At 53.7% G+C, this 21,573-nt stretch overlaps 1 protein-coding gene across 7 annotated transcripts in view; it reads right to left on the bottom strand.

The window, feature by feature from the left end:
• Nucleotides 1–4,214: 4,214 nt before the first annotated feature.
• Nucleotides 4,215–21,573, bottom strand: part of EXTL3 (exostosin like glycosyltransferase 3) — a 162,145-nt gene continuing 144,786 nt past the window's right edge. For all 7 annotated transcript variants that reach the window (XM_075086497.1, XM_075086503.1, XM_075086501.1 and 4 more), the window contains 4 exons: nucleotides 14,836–14,963; nucleotides 11,271–11,415; nucleotides 10,201–10,329; nucleotides 4,215–8,255 (listed from right to left, as the gene is read on the bottom strand). In XM_075086497.1, coding sequence (XP_074942598.1) covers nucleotides 8,046–8,255; nucleotides 10,201–10,329; nucleotides 11,271–11,415; nucleotides 14,836–14,963 — 612 coding nt within the window. In that variant the 3' untranslated portion in view covers nucleotides 4,215–8,045. The remainder of the gene's footprint in view (nucleotides 8,256–10,200; nucleotides 10,330–11,270; nucleotides 11,416–14,835; nucleotides 14,964–21,573) is intronic.

Here is a 21,573-nt window from a genome sequence, read left to right as displayed (position 1 = left end):
ATCTCAAGCATGGCAAGGCCGGGCTGCTGTGGGGAATTAAAGCTAAGCCAGCGAATGTCCTGAGGCAGAGCGTAATTCAGTGCGATTAGGCCAAGCTGTGGGGTTAGTGTGAACTCCCTGGCAGAAAACTTCTGACAACCAGCTGGTCCCTGTTGCAGCAATAACCAAAGATGCAAACACTGGCCTCCTTCTTGGTAAAACTTGGCTTTATTAGTATTTTCTTGATATTAATGTGTGCTCCGTAATAAAAGGGTGAGGGACAGAGCAAAGCAGCCCCGTGATGCTACACGGAGCCGCCCAACCGCACACAAAGACATCGCAACTTGTCTTATTTTTAATATTTATTATCAAGTTGTCAGCAAAACATACAGGGTGAGAGCTCAAAACCCAGCTACGGAAGAGAGCAGGGCCCTCTGCCGAGAAACACCTGCAAGAAGCGCATCCAAAAGGCTTTAAAGCCAACCTGTAGGAACTGGTGTTACACCTCACGTCTCTTTCTTTATAAGCTTTAAGGAAAAAGGAAAAATAAAAGAGCTGCCGGGTTGTTGCCGCAGGGCTGCTCCGGGGCTGGCAGCACCCCTGGGGCAGAGCTGGGCTCCAGGGAGGCGCTCGCAAGGACCAGTGGCGCTTGATCCAGGGATGTTGTCTTTGCTTTTTTTTAAACTCCATTAAATTACTTAGTGGGTTAAACCGAACGGTGACAATTATCCTTCCCTTGCAGGCACAGCACTGAGAGTGGAATAGGTCTTTTATTAATTGCCTGGCTAATAACTACTCGTTTCTCTCTGACTGCTCTTAATATTTACTCTTTTGAGCCTCGAAATTCCAGTGTGCTGCCGTCAGCCCAGCCCACACTGTCACTGGGTGGCTGCAGGTGCTCTGTGGAGGTGCCAGCTGCCCCTTCTGGGTTGCCAATGCCTTCTTCACCTCTCTGCAGCCGTTTGGTTGCACTGTGGGCAAAACCCTGCTTTGCCCAGGGGTTTTAAGCCAAGGTCAGGGCTCCCAATGCCCTTAAAAACATGCTTTAACTTTTGGTCAGCCCTGAAGTGGTCAGGCAGTTGGACTAGGTGATCCTTGTAGGTCCTTTCCAACTGAAATAATCTATTCTAGTTTAGTCAGAGAATCATGGATTCACAGGATCACTAAGGTTGGAAAAGACCTCTAGGATCACCAAGGCCAACCCCCAACCCAACACCCCCAGGCCTCCTAAACCATGGCCCCAAGTGCCACGGCTGCACGGTGTTTGAACCCCCCCAGGGACGGTGACTCCCCCACCTCTCTGGGCAGCCTGTGCCAGGGCCTGACCGCTCTGGCAGGGAAGGCATTTTCCCTCACATCCAACCTAAACCTGCCCTGACGCAGCTTGGGGCCGGTTCCTCTCGTCCTGTCACTGGTGACTTGGGAGCAGAGACCGACCCCCCCCTCACTCCAGCCCCTCTCAGGCAGCTGCAGAGAGCGAGAAGGGCTCCCCTCAGCCCCCTCTTCTCCAGGCTAAACCCCCCCAGCCCCCTCAGCCGCCCCCCAGCACACTTGTGCTCCAGACCCTGCCCCAGCCCCGCTGCCCTTCTCTGGACACGCTCCAGCCCCTCCAGGGCCTTCTTGTCCCGAGGGGCCCAAACCTGAGCCCAGCATTCGAGGTGGGGCCTCCCCAGGGCCGAGCACAGGGGCCCCATCCCTGCCCCGGCCCCTGCTGGCCACACCAGTGCTGACACAAGCCCGGGGGCTGGTGGCCTCCTTGGCCACCTGGGCACTGCTGGCTCATGCCCAGCCGGCTGTCAGCCAGCACCCCCAGGGCCTTCTCCGCCGGGCACTTCCCAGCCCCTCTGCCCCAGGCCTTGACTAGTCCAGACTAGTCAAGTCTACTCTAGTCGATTCCCACTTCATATTTCCACTGCACCTGAGTGCCGTTGCCCCGGGGCTAAAAGCAGGACGTGGGGAGCGAGGAGGGTGACCCTCCCTGTGTGTTGGGCACCCATGGTAACGAGCAGCCCTTTGCTTTTCAGCCCCCTACCAACTACGGAGTAACTTCTTAAAACGCTGAGGATAAAATCCTATTTTTCCTTCCTAAAACTTTTCACAGTCCGTCGCAGGCAGCAAGCTGGAGGTATAAACCCTGCACATGGCTTAGCACAGGCCCAGCAATGCCCTCCAAAAAATGATATGGATGTAGGGGTTTGTAACGCCCCGCAGCAGCAGCACTCCCCTTTCCCTGCCAGACCTGCTCCCCACACCACCACACACGCTTCCATTTAAGTCTTTTTTTTTTTTTTTTTCAACAGGAAAGTGATGCCGGGGTGCACGGGCTGTCCTGGCTCGTGGGTGGAAAAGCGGTCATCTAATTAACCCAGGAGCGATGGATGCGGCGCGACCTCAGCTTTGCGATGCTGCCGGTGGCCGGCCCTGCAGCAGCGCTTTTCTGCATTTCCAGCTGGGAGGAAAAAAAACCCCGAACCCCAAATGAGTAATTTCCCTCTTCCTGCCTGTCTTGGCGAGGCTGGGGCACAAGGCAGGGCTGTGGGAGGAGGGTGCCAGCAGCCGCGCCGGTGGCGGCGGGGCCTTCGCCTGGGTTCTCGCAGGAGCTGGTTGTTCTTACAGCGTTGATGGAAACATGGGGAGCCATTTCGCTTGAATTGCTTTTTCAAGGATGTGTCATCGGAAAGGGAAAGTTGAGGGCACTGTTTAGTGTCGAGGAGTGTAAAGCACTTCTCCCGCCCCGGCCCTCCCGCCTGGTAGAAGGGATTGAGTTATTAGGGGGATTTATCCCCCCCCATCCTCTCCCCGGTGTATGTTCCCTCATCCCAAGGTACAAACCCTTATATATGGGGAAAAAAAGAAAACCAAACAGGAGCCGTGATGCTGTGGCTTGTCTCACCAAGGTCACAGTTGCAGCCGTAAAAATCATTTACCTGGTGATTTTTATCTCCTGCCTAAGGGCTGGAAGAGCCCCACGAGCAAAACTGCTACAGTCAAGCCAGTGCCCAAGACGCTGCTGGGCTCACTGGGGAGCCGGACCCCCAAAACCAGGTCCGTGCCTTCGAGTGTGGTTGCCTGTGCCCTCACGCTGTTGGTGATGTCCCCCCCTTCCAGCGACAGTTTGAGGAGAGACCCCAGGCATTTGGGAGGCAGGTCCTGGGCAGAGCAGCCACCTCCTCCCTTCTGGGATCAAAATCATTTGGGGTTTCCCCAAAACCCATCCTGGAAATAAAGCACAATCACTCCCCCGGGGGAAAATCCTTCACCCCAATGCATCAGGGAAAATAAAGGGGCCATTTCCCGTGGGGCAGCAGCGAGGGCAGGTGACACGGAGGTGACCCAGCGACCACAGAGGAAAGGCCAAAAAAAGGCAGCAGAAAGGAAGGGAGAGGAAATCCAGCAACGTGCAGTGTGGGATTTCCAGCCCAGGGTCGAGGGGGACCCCACGGCCCAGCCACCTCCGTCCCCCTGCTCTGCTCCTCGCCGCAGGTTTGAGGCTGGCGGAAATCAGCTCAGGAATCACGCAGATCCACTTGGTTTTCCCACCACCGCCTCCTGCGCAGAGGAGCGGCCGGGAGCACCCCGAGCCAGCGATGCCTGCGAGCGCCATAGGAAATGGTCCCCAAATTTCCTTGTTAGAGGACCTCAGGGCAGGGATGGGAAGGTTTGCGATCCCACCCTTTCATTTCATTCTAGGCTGCACTTTTCATTGCCTAGAAATACCTGGCCAACCCTTCCCTGGTGGCTTTAAGCATCCCTCTGCAGGGCCAAGGCCCCAGGGCCATGTCCTGAGTGGAGCCTGGCCCTCGGGGAGGTGCTTTTTGGTCGGCTGAGCTTTGAATCACTGGTGCTGAATTCCGAGGGCTTCCAGCCTCTCCCAGATCCGCCGGCCTGGCTGGGTGTCCCCAATGCCACCAGCAGCCCTGCAGCACCGCGACAGCTGGGATGCGATGTCCCCTGAAGCTACGTGGGGGTCCAAACCCCACTGGGGCTGGACTGGTGGCTCTCCTGGCCCAGCCACGAGCGCACCAAGGGACAGAGCAGGGTTTAGCATCGGATGCTGCTGTCCTTGAGGGGTTTCCACCATTCCCGCCCAGCTCACCTGCCCCTTGCTCCTGCTCCCTCGGGAAATGCAGGCCTGGGGAGATGCTTCTTTTTCAGGGTGCCCCAGGGCCACAGAGCCCCCTCCCAGTCCCGACCCCTCTCCCCCAGCACCCAGCAAAGGAGGAACGGAGCCGCTCTCAAGTTAAACTCTCCATTTATTGGATCCTTTTACAAAAAAAAAACCTCAACATTGTGCTCGTGTTGGAGTGTTTCTTTTCTCTTTTTTTGTTATTTTTTTAATTTTTTTTTTTTTTTTATTTTAAACCTGGTGCTCACGGAGCAGTCAGCACAACCACGGCGCAGGGGAGGGCAGGGGCTGTGCTGTGCGACACGGACCGGGTGTGGGGCAGGGTCCATGTCACAGCAGACGATGCTATTTACAGCGAATGTGAGAAAGGCCTCGCCCCGCACCCGGCACCCGCCGGCTGCACCCCCCGGTCCCGGGTGAAGCAGCAGAAACACTGAAAAGAGGGAAAAGGCCGTTCCCCTGGGAAAGGTGCAGCCACAGAGGGACCTTCCCACCTCCGGGGCCCGCGTGCCCCAGGCTGCTCTGTGCTGGAGCTGGGATGAATCGTACAACCTAACCTGAGCTTCGGAGCTACCCTGGGACCCCTGAAAATCACGGGAGAGTGATGGGTAGCGAGGGAGGACGCTGGGGACGGTGGCACAGGCTGGACCGCTCTCCAGAAATGCCTCTCTCCTCCCTGGTGGTGGAGGAAAGCTGGAGACAGCTCAGATGCTGGGATACCTCAGGAGCAGAAAGTCGGGGTGTGAATCACGAGTCTGTGCTCTGGAGGGGTTTCGGTGTCTGTTTGGGAGGAGTTGGGAAAGAGATGCTCTCGCTGGCATTTAATTTCCTTACGGCTCGCCATCCCTCCTGCCGCTGCTGCCACCCAGCATGTGGCCCCCGCCACCCCGAGCAGCATGGGCGACTCGCAGCACCCATTTACTTCTTCACCCCCAAATCCTTTGCTTTGGGGGGATCTCAGCAAGGAGGAAACCATCCCACAGCGCACGCAGCCATCCCATCACGCAGCCCCTCCTCGCGCAACCACGGCGCTCCGAGCCTGACCCCGGCTATCGCAGCACCAGGGATCCTCGAAAACACAACCCAATGCTTTGGGCAAGAGTCGAGAGGGTGTGAAGAGCCTGGGAGGAAGAACAATTTGGGCTTCCACCGCTGATCTCGACATTGGCCTTGAACTGAAATGCACCAACGGAAAGACGAAAGCCCCAACCTCGGGCTTGCCGCCAGCTCCGACTGCAGCCAAGCAACATGGCTCGGCAAGCCCCGAGCCCCCGCCACACCAACGGCCACGCCAGCCCTTCACGTCACGTCCGCGTCTTTCCAAGCGCCCCATGTTACTGTCTCTCAGCAGAATAATATTTCCCTTAAGACTTTTGAAAATAAGTTGCTGAAGAGCATATCTCTATTTATATAAAGTGCAATCCACGCCTGCAACCATCCTCACTCCCGTTTCGATTCCTGCTGCGCAGGCAGAGGCTGTACGTGAGTGACGGCATCGCTGCTAACGAACCACCTATTAATGAGGGGAGAACTAAAGCCAGCGGCAGAGGAGCGTCAGGCCCCTCCGGGATGCTGACGCTGGTGCAGCTGCTAAGTGCCATATTTCCACTCTGAGCAGGGGCAGAAGACATCCTTCCAGGTGTTTCAGGACCTCGCAGGAGTCTCCAATCGCATTCTTAAGGAGAGTCTGAGCCTTCACGTGCTCTGTTTTGAGCACTTGACGTTAAAACCAAAAGCAAGTGGAAAGAAAAAAAAGGCATATGGAGAGGAAAAGATACGTTGATGCCTATTTCACTGCGGTCTGTAGGGCTGGTGAAGGCACGAGCTGTCGGCTCTGCCAGGGATGGGCTGCCCCTTCCCAAGGAGCAAGTGTCGGCGACCCCCAGCCACGGGGCTGACATGAAAAAGGGCTGAAAAATGGCTGGAGAGGCCACCTGACGCCCCAAAACATGGTGCAGGCTGCAGGAGAGGAGTGTGGACAGGGCTGACCTTACGAGTGAGCCCAGGAGCTGCTGACGGCCTGTCCCTGCTCCTGTTTTGGGACACACCAGAGGCACAACCAGGTGGTAACAGCCTGCTGCTGCAGGGTGCTGAGCCGCAACCTGCTACAGTGGAAGTCGGGCCAGGAATGCTGGGGACACAAGTTTCACCTTCCCAGCTGCCCGGCAAGAGCTTCTCCAGGCTGCCCTGAACCATCTGGGATGCGTTGCGGGAGAACGTCACACGAGAGAGGACAAGCTGTGTCCTTCCCTCCTGTTACAGGCCGGGATTGAGGCAGAACGGAGCAGCGAGCTGAGCACGGGTCGGGCGAGCACACGGATGTAACAGCAGTTCGCTTTGGTGGGAGAGAAACCAGCTCAGACAACAGCCCCACGAGCGCGATCCTGGATCACGTGAAGGAAAGCTCTTGGTGGGATCAGCCTTCGAACGCAGCCCAAAGCCAGGGCGTGAGCGTGGGCGGGGTGAGGGTTTAAGGCAGATAAGCTGAGGCCCACGGGCAAACCCAGCGTGGGCACGTTCCGCTCTGGGCTGGGGGACGAGGGATACGGCAGAGCGGGGACTCCAGCCCACGGTGCGGCCGTGGCTCCGGCACGTGCAGGCTGGGCTGGCACTTGGCTTCGGCCCTGCTGGGCTGCGCACAGATGAAGGGTTGCTGTCGTCTCTTTCCTCCGCTCTGCAAAACGTGACACGATCTCAGAAGGCCCCTATACCCCGACCCCCACGGCACCGGCGCTGAAAGCTGAGCTCCTGCCTGCTCCCCCAGCGGGGCCAGGCACCGCCACGAGCCAACTCTCGGCAGACCGCGTCCACTCTCGGATGCTTTGGGGAAAGAGGTTTATTTTAGCAGCAACGGGTCATGTAGCTGATCTCAGGGTGCTACCGGAGCAAAGCTCCAGGGCCAGTGAATGAGGCTCTGAAGTGCAGGAGGAGAAGTCCCAAAGCACTTGTGTAAAGGCCAGGCCAGACTCAGACTCTCTGCAGCTGCCTTTGGTGCTGCAGCGGCTGTAGAAAAACCGCAGGCCAAGGCAACCCCGCTTGAACTCACGACAGGCCTGGGGCACTGCCAGCCCCTGCTGAGCTGCAGATGGATCGTTCCCAAGCCCTGAGCACGCTCCCTGTCTTCGGAGGTTTAGCAGCGCCTGCGGTGTGCTGTGTGGGGTGGGAAAGGACACTGAGAGACCGCAGCAGCCACACGCCCTGTTGGCTGTGGTACTGGACCGGCACGGCACTGGGAGCCGGGGAAGGACCCTCCGGGGCCAACCGCGTCCTGGCTCGCCCCTCTCCGAGGGCAGGGCCTCGGAGGCCGCATGACACCCGAAAGTCCTCAGTAGTAGCCACAGGGCAAGTACGAGCCAAGACATGGAATGCGGGAGTGGAGGAGAAGGGAGAAAGGATGGGGACGGCAGTGGTGGCCGGAGCTGCCTTGATGCTGGGAATAACCTCTTTGCAGTGAAGCAGCTCCAGCCTGGCCTCGCTACGGTCCCCCCTGAGCGGGCAGACAGGTCCAGAGGGGAAAAGGAGGTGGGTGAGGGGGAAAAAGAAAAAAAAAAAAAAAAAAGCCTCACGCGGCAAATCTAAACCACTTTCATTTTAAATAACAATAATTAAAATTAAAAAGAATGGTTGCCCTTGGCTAGCGAAGGGGCAGAGCCACTAGCCAACATGCCATTCCTCAGTGTACGATCCTAGGGAGTTTCTTTACAGGAGCCGTGAGATCCTGTTCCCTGTCGCTCGGTCGAGTCGCTGCGGGGAGAGCGGGAAGGGAGGGGGAAACGCAACCGCCCAAATCCAGGACGTCCCTTTTGCTCCACGGGAGGGAGGCCAGAGTCAATAGCAAAAGACATTTTGCACTCGCAGCCCTGCTGAAAAGCCACCCTCTGCCCTCAGCCACCTCCAGCCGAAGTTCAGAGAGCCGAGGGTGCCCGGCTGCCTCTCCCTTCTAGATGAACTTGAAGCATTTTGTCTTGTCGTGGGGCAGGCGGGTCTTGAAGAGGACCGAGTCCACACGGAACTGGGTGTACAGGAGGGGCATGTACCCGTACACCTTGACGAAGAAGTTGATGCACTTGTGTCGCTCGTGGAAGTGAGAGTCGTCGTGCGAAAGTGCCTGCGGGCACCCAGGGCAGCGGAAAGTCCAGCGGGAGGTCACCTGCAATGAGAGGGACAAAGACGGTCAGTGCCACGCTGCCCACAACACCCCGGCCGGGGGGACACCCTGCCTGCGCCCCGGGCACTGCGGGGCGGGACTTGGCTTGACGCCAGTCACGGCATGCCGCAGGCCGGGCACGGACTCGGCTGTGCTCTCCCCAGCTGCCAGGTGTCCCCTGGAGGGTGTCCCGGCAAGGAAGGACTTGGTCCACACCAGCTCTGACAGAGCAGAGGCTTGAGGGGGGACATGATGATCTACTAACACTTAGTGATTTTTTTGTGGTTTAAGGTTTGAGAAACTGTTTCAGGAAAAAATAAGACCTTGAGAAAGGAACTTTTTCCCTTTCACCAGCTACAGACAGAATCACAGAACGGTTTGGGTGGGAAGGGACCGCTAGAGGCCATCCAGCCCAACCCCCTGCCGTGAGCAGGGTCACCTTCAACCAGAGCAGGTTGCTCAGAGCCCCGTCCAGCCTGGCCTTGGGTGTTCCCAGGGATGGGGCATCGACCACCTCTCGGGGCAGCCTGGGCCAGGCTTTCACCGCCCTCAGCGTGAACAATTCCCTCCTTCTCTCTAGTCTGAATCTCCCCTCCTTTAGTTTAAACCCATCACCCCTTGTCCTGTCGCTGCAGGCCCTGCTAAAACATCTGTCCCCACCTTTCTTATCAGTCCCATCTTTCTTATCAGCCCCCTTTATATATTTAAATATATAAAAACCACAATAAGGTCCCCCCGCAGCCTCCCCTTCCCCGGCTGCACAACCCCAGCTCTCCCAGCCCGGCCTCGCAGCAGGGGGGCTCCAGCCCTCAGAGCATTTCTGTGCCCCCTCTGGCCCCGCTCCAACAGCCCCGTGTCTGTCCCGTGCTGAGGAGCCCCGAGCTGGAGGCGGCGCTGCAGGGGGGTCTCACAGAGCGGGGCAGAGGGGCAGAACCCCCTCCCTCGCCCTGCTGGTCACAGATGCTACAGAAGAATTGGCAGTTTGGGGTGCCTCTTGCTTTAGACACCCAGAGCAAGGTCTTTGGAGGGGGCTCCAGTTTTCAGGAGGTGCCGAAGGGCCACCCGTTGATTAAAGGGCCTCCTTGTCTGACTTGAATCAGACACCCCATTGCAGCGCCCTTTGGTTTTGGTTTGATTCTCCTCTCAGCTGCACCAAACTCTACAGCCTCCACCTCACAGTAGCTCCAGATGGGAAGAACACCACACAGAAAAACCCACCCATCATATTTATGGCCAAAAGCCATCTCCAAGGCAGCTGGCCTGCGACGGTGAGACATATGCAGGGCTGTAAAGAGCAGTTTGCCAGCAGCGATAAAGAGCAGAATGATCTGCATCCGAAATTCATGCTCAAAATTGTGACGTTCATTTGTTATCACAGGGCAGGGATATTTCAGCTGGGCTGCTGTGTTTGGACCAACAGCCCTCCGCAGGCAGATGAGCCTACGTGTCTGTGGGAAGCTCCACAAAATCAGCAGGGAAATCATTCCTACTTGTGCTGTGTGTTATGGAAAGAAGGGAATTTGTCTTTGCAGGATCAGCTGCCCAGAAGGGCCTTTGCTGAGCCTGGAAAGCCTCGGGTCTCAGCTGCAGTGTAAGTCAAACCCCAATTCATCCACTTGCTATGGTGGGGGTTTGGCTGCTTCTGAAGGCTGTACTGGGTTTTCACACCTTTCTGAGCACAAAGTACATCCCCCCGAGGCCGGAGAGGGGACCTGCCGACCGCCTCAAGCACACCACGCTTGTGGCACAGCGCTTCAGAGATGCGACGCAGCCCGATTTTGCTGCACAGGACAGCTTCGGTACCAGCCTGTGCTGAGAGAAAGGGAGCCGGATCCCCCCCGGAGCAGAGCCGCCTCCTAACAAACTGCCTGCCTTTCAAAGACATCATCCAAACCACTGTTTCTCCAGAAACACAAAGCCCAGAACAAGCCTCTTCCTGGCACTTTACCTTTATGGGAGGTTTTCTCGTCAGGTGAGAGACCAGAAAGTTCATGGCGATGTCCTCGCAGTTGATGTATTCGTCCACCATGTCACGGATGGCTTGTGGCATCACGTAGGAGTACAGGTAGGCATAGTACTGGAACAGATAAAAAGGCGCAGCGTTGCTCAAGGTGGTGCCAAGCAGCAAGCGCCCACCCATCGCCGGTGCCGTCTGCATCGGCCCTGCAGCCGTCCTGGCACCGCAGGTGAGTATCAAGACTGCTCACTGGGACGTCTGACTCAGAGCTCAAGGATGCCAGTGGAGACTCCACATAAAGGAGCTCATCCTGCACCCAGGAGACCTGCTGTAGCCAGAGCAGCAGCAACTCTACGCTATAGCCACCACCCATGCCGAATCCCGAGGCTCCTGTAACCTCAGAAATCAAGAAACGATGGTTTCAGCCCCCTCAGATCTTTCTGCCTTAGCTGCTGCAGTCGGCACGGCAGCAGTAGCTGGTGGACGCCTTCCCACCGCGATATGACAGCTCAGGATGGTCCCCTCGGGGCAACATCCCATCCTTTCCTCAAGGTCTGTTCACCCTCTGTTGCCTTTCCCATACAGAGAGGTGCTTGTCCCAGAGCCATTCTGCACTGCTCCCTTCCAACATGAACCAGCCACCTCCCACACCTACCAGCCAGCCCGTGCCACCACGCAGCTGCAGAAACCCATGACCTCCCTGCAAATCACCTCTTGCAACACTTTTGAGTCCGGAAAATTAAAGGTGCTACAGTAAAGGCGCAGGGCAGGCAATGGCTGAGAGCATCGCTGAAACGTGCTCGGCCCCACGCTCCATCTGCCTGCTTCAGTGCTGTGGTGCTTCTCACGTGGCACAAACACAGGCTGCTCCTCGAGGAGGCCGTTCGCTGGGACACAGACCAGCTGCTGGCCGTGTTTCAATTTGGAGGAAGCGAGGGAAAAGGAGTGGTGAGCTCCAAAATTTGTTCTTTTTTAAAAAAAACCCACCCCACAGACATACAGACTCCGGTTACTCTGAGAAGAAAAGGAAAGCTCAGGGCTTTGTGGCTGCAATATCTCACCTTATGGAAGAAGGCAGCACCAGTGAGCACCATAGAGAGCTCGCAGGAGTAGTTGGAGTTGTAGAGCCAGGACTGATGGGGGATGTCCCACGCGTGGTAACGTCCCGGGAAGCCAACGATGCGGTCCCTTGCCTCTCTCCACACACTGCAAACACAAAGCCTTTCAGTGAGACACAAACCCGGGGAGCCTGTCCGCAGACAGAACTATGCCCTCGACGCCAACGGACCGGCTCCCGAGTGGGGTTGCAAGTGATGGAGACACCTCTACATGAAGAATTTGGCAAGTGCTCTTCCAAAGAACACCCAACATACACTAGTTTGGGTAAAAAGGATAAACATGGTTAAAACATGCAATTACCTTGCTTTAAAGCGCATTTAATTTTTTTAAATAAAAACACAGACCATTCCAACATGCTGAAGGTGGCTTTTTACGTAGGCTGTTGAGTACAAGCTCGCCCACCTCTGCAGCACCAAAGCTCCAGTGTCGGCCTCTCCCCAAGATAACTCCTATTTCTTTCCTATTGTAGTGCAGGAAAGGGCTGAACAGAAATCTTGGCTTTAACGGACATGCAGAATTTGTTGACCTTCTCTTGTTAAAGGTTAAAAGCCGTTAGATGTGAACTGAAGCATCCCTCAGCCAACTGCCCCAAGCACGGGCTGTGAGCACAGACCGACGCCGCTTGGTACAAAGTTGAGCCTCTCACCTTGGTCCTCTCCCAGAGGCACGTTTGAGTTGCTCATTCACAGGGAAAGTGCTCCTAACTCATAAATTAAGGATTTTCTGACCCGTAAGGGCTGTTCTACAGGTTTAAAAGAAAACTAACAGAAGAGCCCAGTGGCCCAAAATTAGTTTCTGAGTTACACAGAGAATGGAAAACGTAAGACCTCAGGTGGGAAGGCAGAGAAAGAGGCAGTGAAAGGCAGCGAGGTGGGAAACCCTTCCATCTGCCACCAGCTTCCCGCAGCCCATGCAAGGGCATCACTGCGCGACACATATGCCAGCACTGCTTCTCTCTTATTTCCCTCTACAAAAAGTCCAGAGCAGTCAGGGCTTGGCCTGGGAGAAACCCAGCGTCTCCTGGCTTCTTCCCCAAAACCCAGGGACCTTCCATCTCCCAGAAGCTCAGTTTCATCCTCTGTAAAGTCGAGATAACATCAAGCTCTCTTAAGGAAAGCTGCTGAGATCCTGAAGACCCTGGTGTCTGCAGGCAGAAGACCTGGAGTGCCAAACTGCCACCTTCCCATCCCAAACCAGCACCCGGCTGCCTCCCGGGCACTGTCCTTACAGGAAAAACCACAGGGGCCGTAAGTGCACCCTTCACCCTAACGCACGCTCGCAGTCGAGCTGTAGGCAGTTAAATCCTGAGCTTTGCACGTGAGAGTGTGGGCTTGCATAATATTCTGCTCGCATCTGAAGCTCGCTCTCCTCAAGAGGACTCCCTCAGGAGAGCTGCAACACCATCAAGAATAATTAAAACAACCATCGGTGCCTAATGCCTAACCTGGGAAATAAGTCCAGCTTCCCCTGGCAGGGGTGCTGGCTTCCTTCGGGTCACCCGATCCCACCTCGCTAACAGTTCGTGTCCAAGCTGCACCTCCAAACCCAGGGACTCCGGACTACAAGAAACGAGTCCCAGGTGGGAGTCTCTTGGACACAGAAGGGTTCTCTCCACAGCCACAAAAAAGGGCAGAAAGTGGCCTTTTTGGTTTCTTCCCCTGGTGGATGTGAGTTGCTGGTTCCTCCCGCAGCTCCCGTTCCTGTGGAGAGCTACAGAAGCGATGGCTGCAGGGCAGTCGCAGGCTGTTGACAAGACCGAGCTTCCGAGAGCCCCGAGCTTTCATTACACTTACTGACACAGCCAGGACCAGAGATGGGTTTATCGTTATATCCTCTACTCAAAATAATGAAACTCCGATATAGCCTGGTAATGAAAACCGAGTAATTAACGCCAGCAGCAGCTTCCCTGGCACCATCCTCCCAGCAAGCACTTGTTTGCTGCAGCTTCTGTCAATCCAGTGTGATTGTTTTGAAAAGCCAGAGTTGAAACTGCTCACTCCCTTTCACTTCTCCCACATCTCACTTTCCCATGAACGTGACGCTTTTTCCTTCCCAGCTCAGCCACAAAAATAAGGATTTCTCCAGAAAATAATTTTGGGTGCGTTCCTCAGAAAGGTTTGCTTCAGGCGCCCGCCTCCAGCTCACTCCTGAGCAGCAAGTGGGGCAAGACCAGGCTTTTTACCCCAAGAATTTCAGCCTGAAGCGAAGTTTCAACAAAACACAGTTGTTACAGGCAGAGGTTCACTCAGTCGCGAGGCACCCTGTCCTCCCTGGCTGAACGCATTAACACAGGGAGGCTTTGTGGGGACAAGGTGTCTGTAAGCAGGGGTATGAGTGAGAGCAATACGCGGCACTTAGAATTTCATTTGATGCTGTCCAGGGCTAATCGGTAAAGCCTCAGCCAGGCGCTGTGGTAAAGCAAAGGTAAACGGAGACCAAAGAGGGGGAGAAAACGGCCAAGTTCAGACAAAGAGCCTGAAATGGAGCATGGAAGGGAAGGCAGGAGTCCTGACGCCTACTCCCCTGCTTTAATCACTTTAACACCTCATTTCTCATCTTTCAGCGAGAGCTTGTTGGGTTTCTAGGCATTTAGTTCCTTTTAATCTTCCTCCCAAACATGAGCCAACGTGTTTTGGTGAGAGCGGAGCGCTGGTCCCCGTCTCCCGCCCCCCAGCCAGCTGCTGGGTGCTCTCGGATTAGCAACCGCAGCCCCCGCTCCTGGCCTGGCAGGCTGATGAGCTGCAGCCAAACGAGCGCCAGCGCTCTCTCCTCGTGCCATCCTCGCTCCCTGGCACCTCTCTGGCAGCCGGCAAGGTTTAGCTGTGCGAGCTGCAGGAGCAGCCGGCAGAAACCTCCCATGGCAGGAGTCCACGTAACCGCTTTCTCCCTTAGCCCTGTCGGAAGCTTTTTGCCAGGGCAAAGTCAAGGGAAAAAAATGCTGGAGCAGAAAGGGAATGGGAATAAGAGCAACCAGCACCAGCCTTTTCTGTGTAACATCTGTCTTTTCCATCCTCTGCAGAAAAAATTGCCAAAATAGCTGTCGCGTCCCAATGTCACACCGAGCAAAGAGGACGGCAGCCCACCGCAAGCAGCTGAGCACCAGCAGCTGAGAACATCCTGGCCTTGCCAACAGCACACGAAGAATGGAGGTGCAACAGCCTCTTGGACTTGTTTTCCAGTTTCCTTCCACCCTAGGAAGCCATGCACCCCCAAAACCACCAAGGGAGCGTCATCAGGACAGCAAAAGCTGAAGAGCTGAGGTTAGGAAGCGTGAGAATCAGGGTTGCCTGGACAACCTGAAATCAGCCCACCCACCTGCAGTCATTAAACAGTTCATTGCCACGTATTACTCCTCCAAGAAATTGAGTTGGAAAGCCACAGGAAGGGATGTGCTAGTCCTAATTCTGGCCCTGGCTTTAGACACGAGGCCACGCTGCACCTAAGCAGGCCCTGCATGCAGAAGACATCGGTTTGGCTCCAAAGGCTACGTGTGAGGGGTCTACTCACCGGAACCCAAACATGATCTCATCGTGGCGAAGGTGAGCATCGTCATCAATGGACAGGATGGCCTCCGTCTCGATCTCATCCCATGGCAGGAACCGGTTGTTCAGGCTGTTTTTCTCTGTGCGGACAACCTAAAAGATGAACACACGATAGTTACAGTGGCTCTAGATGCACAGAGAAGCGATTTAGGGGCTGGGGCTGCGCACTCCAGCTGTGGCGGTCCAGTGTTTCGGCACTGCTTCATAGACCCTGCGATGGGGAAACGCTTTCTAAACAAAAAGCATCATCTCACTCTGGTGCCAGCTCCACCTTCCAGCCCTTTTACCGCAGCCTCCTGCCCGACTCGCAGGACTGCCGAAGCCGAACCCAGTCCCCACGATGCCGGGTACCAGCTGTATTGGCTGTGCTTGCAATCCCCTGCCCTCTCGCGCGCAGGAGGGTGGCTCCGCAATAACGAAGCATCAGCCAGAGCTGAAAACACGGCAGCCACGGCCCGTCTCTCCTACGGCCGCTGGAGAAGTGGCCCTTGCAGCATTTCTCCAGCGCTGATCAGAACAGGATTGTTTCTGCAGCTACCCACAAATTCTGCCCTGGACACAATTCGTTTGCAACGTCTCCCCCTCTCCAAACTTTTCCAACCTTCCCACTGTGCAATCTCCCTTATCCCCGGCCATACACATGTAAAAACAGGCTGAATTTCTCCCTCTTCTTGACTGCCCCTTCCACGCTGGACCCTTTTTCTCCTTTGCTTTTAACACTCTTTGCCTGCCCTGGCTGATCTATAGTCACTGAGTTCATTCTGGGCTTCCCATCCCGTTCAATCCCTCCAGTCGTTTCTCTGGCTCTCCTCTGAACAATCTCTCTTGATTTAGAAATAAAGTCCAGCCTGGTGAAAAGAATAAGGCATCACGGCAATAAAATTCAATTAAATAAGATTATATTTGATCACACAGAAAAAGCCCACACTGAAACCATTAACAGTGAAAAATATTTGTATCGGGGATCTGCATGACAGCTGGTATGATTAAATTCCCATGTAAAGCCAGTGTTAGTGCTTTCATCTGTCGATAGCTGCTGGGGGGGAGAAATGGAACATTCGACAAGAACACATTAAAATATTTCACTGAAGGTCCATCAAAAGCCCGAACAATTTATTGCGGGGAGGTGAACAAATTATGCAGCTCTAAGCCGTGGTGGAGCAGGGCCAGAGCCGAGCCGGCAGCACTCCCTCCCCAGGAGGGCTGCGATGCAATTACAGCCCATAGGAGAGAAGGCAAAAGCAAAGACAGACAATGCCGGCACAGGAATTTCATCCCCCTCTCCCTCCCAAGGTGGAGAAGCATAACAAAAATCAGCATGGCATTTGTATTTACTTTCAGAGTTAGCGTGAGCCAGCAGATGCTCCCAGGGACAGCTTCTGCTGGAAAAGAGAGGTTGCAGGAATCCTGGTGGGAATGGGTGATGAGGAGGGAAGCGGGAGAGGAGGCAACTCCACATGCTGATTTGGGGGAGGCAGCTGGTAAGACCGGAATCAAAAAACCAGGAGGTTTGGAATGGTACAGCCCTAAGGCACTGGCCCTGGAGGCCAAGGAAGACCCAGGCTCGAGGAGGCCAGTGCAGGCTTCAGTAAAAACCACCTCCACAGAAGCATCACCAAACCCAACATGCTGTGGGCATCCTCTGGATGTGTCAACCAGAAAAGAAGAGGAGCCAAGAGTGGTCCCCAAATTGTCAAAAAGGAGAATTCAGAATTTCTCCTACATCACCACGGCTGTATCTGTAAATGGCTTTAGCAAACCCAAGTGCTCTTGCAGCTGCACCGGGAGGACCAGGAGAGGGGATGCGGCTCTAGATGGGGCGTCTGGGCCCTGCTCAGAGTTGCAAAGGGAAGAGCCCTTTGGCAAACCGATGCGATGACAAGACCAAAAACATTGCACAGGGCAGCAAACCAGACCTTGGTGGGGGCTGCTCAATGCCTCTAGCGGGACACAGGCATTTCACCTTTTTAACTAAAAAGCCACTAGCCCCCATTTCCACCCCTTTTCTAATTAATCACCCAGTGCATCGTGGCATTTACAGGATCCATTTTTATTATGTGAGTGGTTAAATGCCTTAGGAAATTTTCTGCCTCCCACATGTGGCCGGCTCCTTTCCCAGTCAGCACGTAGGCAGCCCACCCCGCACACCATCTCTCAACTGCTCCATGACAACTTCAGGATTGGCAGCGATTGCGAAAACCACCCGAGAGGAGATTTCATGGTTTCTGACACAGGCAAGGGCCCCTCCAGTAAATCCAGCCTGGACCAGTTGGGAACAGGTCATCACTCTCTCTCCAGCTCAACAACGTTATAAGATGGGTTTCTAAAAGCAACACCATTTCTTCTGATAAGTCTCATGACCACCAACTTCTTGCCCCCGTTGCTGATCCTGCCTTCTAGGAAGTTTGCCAAGTTATTAGACCCAGCACCGATACATAATTTAGCCTTCTGCTAAAAAGCACGTGCCACGCCGTGTCTCTGCCGTTACGATGGTGTTTCCTCAGAAAGGCTGACCTCAGTGAAGCCTGTGGGTGTCTTACCCCTCAGGATCAGCAGAAGTTGGACTAAGTCCACAGTAAATTGAGATCATGCTTTCCAGGTGAGGTCCTGCCTTGCCAGTTGATGATGTATGGATGGATAAAGGACAGAAGAGTAAGAACCACCAGGCCGAGCAGCAGAAACCCCTCTCTGCCTCACCGATGCGCTGGGAAGTGGATACTGCTTTTAATTTATCAGACTCCTACTCACCACAGGTCTTCATCTCAGCTTCTCAGGAAAGATTCGGGTACCACATCTACAAACATCAACTCATTTCTGCTCCCCAAAGCTGAAAACGGCAGCACAGAGGTTTTGCCCACAGCTCTGTCCTGCCTTTCGTGGTCAAGCCACTTTTAAAGCTCTTCTGCTGCCAGAGCGAGCCCCCCCAGCAACCGTACATTTTTGTGCCACTCATTTCCAAAGGGACTGTGCAAAAGGTCAAAGAGAACCCAGGGCCAGATCTGAGCTTTGGCTGCTCTTCAAAATGAAGAGAGAGGTGAAGCGGTTTAGCTCAGAGGTCCAATGACCCAGCAAAGCTGGGGATGTTTGTCACCAGAGCTTTGGAGTCAGGCCCACCCCCTTGCGTTGTGAAGATCTAGGCAGGATGCAAAACGTGGCACATTTCTGCAACGGGCACATTTCAGGTTACGCCATCAAGTCTGAAGCTCTGCAGGTCTAGAAGTGTCAGTTTTCAGCTTTTGCATTTCACAGAAAATAGGTGTGCTCGTGCCTTTCATCCGGGAGTATTTAAGATTTAAGCACCCTGTAAATCGATAGATCCCAAGGAAAAACCCAGCAAGTGCATTGATTGACTTGTTTCCCCGTAACTTGCTGAACAACAACATGATGCAACTACTGTCAGTTGAGAAAGTGAAGCGGATCCTACCTCAGATGACTGAAATTGGGGTCCCCAGAGGATAGAGACATCAGTGCACTGGCATTAAACTCTTCCCTAAAGAGAAGGCTGCTACAGAGGAGCAGGATGCCTCCAAGCCTTGATCAGCACATTCAATTCATCACATTAGCCGGCAAAAGTTAGAAGCAACTAAAAGCTATTGCCTTTGACGCCTTGTTCTCAAAGAAAGGATCCCAATTTACAGCACTTTCAGGATGCAGCTAATTGTCATCAGACAACTATTCAGTGGCTTTTGTAAATCCCCGCGCTTTCCCCTGGGCGATGACACCAAGGAAGCGCTCGGGGACCTGAGGGCAGCGATCTAGCGATCTGAGATGGGAACGATGGGGCCAAGATTCAAAATCTTCCTCCTGTCTATCTCCCTGAGACAGTTTAAATGTGGTGCCTCCCCAGGCAAGACCGGGTTTTGATCTTGACTGCATACGCTGCATCCCGAGCTGCAGAAACGAGGGCATCGCGTTGTTAGACGGAAAAGACAACTCTGGAGAAAGATAACAGTGACATTTTGGGAAACTTTTCTGCTTTAATACAAGCAACTAATCTTGTAAAAAAGAGGTTAGCGGGAATGGAAAGGGTATTTGATTCAGAGACTTGAAACATTTTCCTCTCTTCTGAAGTTTTTACATTTCCATGGGCCTCTAAACCCACCAGACTTCTCAGGCATGAAATGGGCATTATGGGCACAAACGTACGCAGAAGCTTACTAGGCCAGGTGAAAAAAGAAGGGTTATTATACCAGCAAAATACAAAACTAGTCTAATCCTCTCCCTCACATGGCATTAAGTGAGATGTAGCAATTTTTCATGACTTTGTCACACCCTTAAAATACAGCTGAATGACATCTTATTGTGCTGTGTCCTCAGCCGCAGGTATCTCAAAGCACTCTTCCAGCTACAACGGATTTATTTCTCTCCACCACATGTGGGGCTGGGGGGAAAAAGCCAGCAGACACTATGGTGACCACACATCTATATGTACAGACAAAAGGCATGTTATGCTGCCAAATTCAGGGATTTACAGGCCAGAGGAGCTCATCATGATAATCTTGTGTGACCCCCTTACATGGTGGACCGGGAGACTTGATGCAGCCACCCTTCCCCTGGAAGACTCTCATCACACAGCACCGTAAAATGGCTGTGAAATGACAACTCAGACCAAATTACAAATCCAGTTCAAACTTCATGGCACTGGATGGACTCTGAATGCTTTCTGGAGAACCAGAGGCGGATGGCTGGTGGGGTTGACAGCAGTAAGTTAAGCCAAAATGGACTTTCAAGTCACCTATATTATCCACGTCACAGGGACCTTATCTCAGACCTGAGCCATCACCAGTAGAAGTATCTCTGCTGGGGAGGCATCCTGTCTCCATTTGATGACATCAAGAGTGAAGGAATCCACCTTTCCTCTGAGATATTCACTCTCAAACGTTAACAACTTGCTCCTCGTGAATTATCTGCCCTCAGCTCCCAGCTGCTGCTCCTTGGTGGGCCTCACCCGCCCCAGAAATGTACACAGGTGGTGTAACCAAGCCGCCTCTCTGTTCTGTTCTCAAGCAGATTGAGGTCTCAGTGTCTCCCCCAGGGCTGTTTCTCCTGCCCTTCCATCATTTTAATGACTGATTTAGCTACAATCTTGTTTCTCAACGGTCTTGAGCCAAGAGCTCTATCAAAACCCAACAAAAGATGCTCCCTCAGCCAAGCTGTAATGCTGTGCTCCGGCAAAACAGTCAGCAGTTACCCTGACCCAAGGAGGTTAAAAAAATGAGTAGGACACAAAATCAGCCATCGAGCTACGAGAAAAACACAAATGCATTTGCCAAAAAGCCACCTTCCCTTACAGCAAACGTTAAAGCTCCAAACACCTGCAAAGCCCAGCCCCTCCAGACTCAAAACTACCCCGGATTGTGTATTTCTGTCTTTATTTTGGTTATTTTGGGCTTTTCCTTGGGAATAATTTTTTAAAAAAAACACTTTGTCATCAGCTAAATGGCCCCCAGCTCAATATCATGAACCTCCTAAAGAGTCTGGAAACTTCTGAGACAAACTGCAAGACCTAAAACGCCTCCGAGCACCTGACACACCACGTCAGAAGTTTCTGCTCTGTTCAGCAGATCAATTCAAGGTGATTCGGTTCCACAACATGGGGTGTTTTTTTTGACTCAGGGAGCACAAAACCCCACAACCCTATGCAAGCCCATTTGCTCCTGGTGTTGTTCATAGCTACGTTGGCTAAATGGATCTTAAAAATGTTAGACAGAACTAAACCAGAGCATAAATCCAGAGTCTGCCCATCAATAATGCCACTAACCAATACTTTATAGTATGTTTTTATACACAAATACAAAAATACAGTAAAATCAGTATCTTCCAGCAGTCTCCTTGCTAGTGAGGCTTTATGCTTAAGCTCTACATTAAGTGTCACATATAATTCAATGTTGAAAACATGAAGAATATCTATGCCCTTGGAGAAGTTTTGGCAGTTCAACTTAGTGAACTGAATTGATTTCTGGGCCAAGAACAAACTCTGCAAGAAAGCGGGAACCTCATAGCTCATGTGAGGTCTTTACCAGAAAAAAAAACCCAGAAGGGTGCCCTTAGGGGGGCTGGATAATTTGGGGAGACAAAGAACAAGCTCTTGGGAAAAGGATCCATGTCCATCATTCCCAAATACGTGCCAATTCAGCCTAAATGGGCTAAGGAAAAATAGCACCATCAGCAGACTGGGGTGGGACACCACGAGCTCCCTTTCACCATGAAGTTGAGAAGTACAGCACTGAAGATGCAGGAGCCAAATGCATCTGCCTCTTCTCCCTGGAGAGCTGACCTCGATCTACACTTCGAAAGAAAAAGCAGAGAGCTCCTGCCAGCGCAGTCCTGCAGGAAGGATGCAGATTTACAACACTGCCAATCCCTTTTCTTGGCACTGACTCTGAACATTTATTAATAAGATTCAGTGAAGCAAGCCTCCTGCTTTGCAGGGGAGCGCCCTAGCCAGAGGCTCCAGGGTTGTGCCCTTTTGCTTCCCGCTGTCACAAGGACTGATCCACTGGACCGGAGCAAAGCCCTCTGCAAAGCACAGCTTAGCCTGATGGGGACAGCGCTGACCACAGGGGTAGGAACTTCCCAGGACCTCATCTGGAGCAAAGCTCCCAACGAGGACCCTGCTTTTCTACTCCGCATGGAGGAGCAGGTAGGAGTTCAGATCCTCTCCACGAAGAAAAGGGCTAAGGCATCTCCCAGATCACTGATG

The sequence above is a fragment of the Phalacrocorax aristotelis genome, chromosome 3 (assembly GCF_949628215.1).
Source record: "Phalacrocorax aristotelis chromosome 3, bGulAri2.1, whole genome shotgun sequence".
In the NCBI taxonomy this organism is placed as follows: Eukaryota; Metazoa; Chordata; class Aves; order Suliformes; family Phalacrocoracidae; genus Phalacrocorax; species Phalacrocorax aristotelis.
The sequence above is the reverse complement of the archived record's forward strand: the minus strand, read 5'-3'. Positions and strand labels throughout refer to the sequence as shown.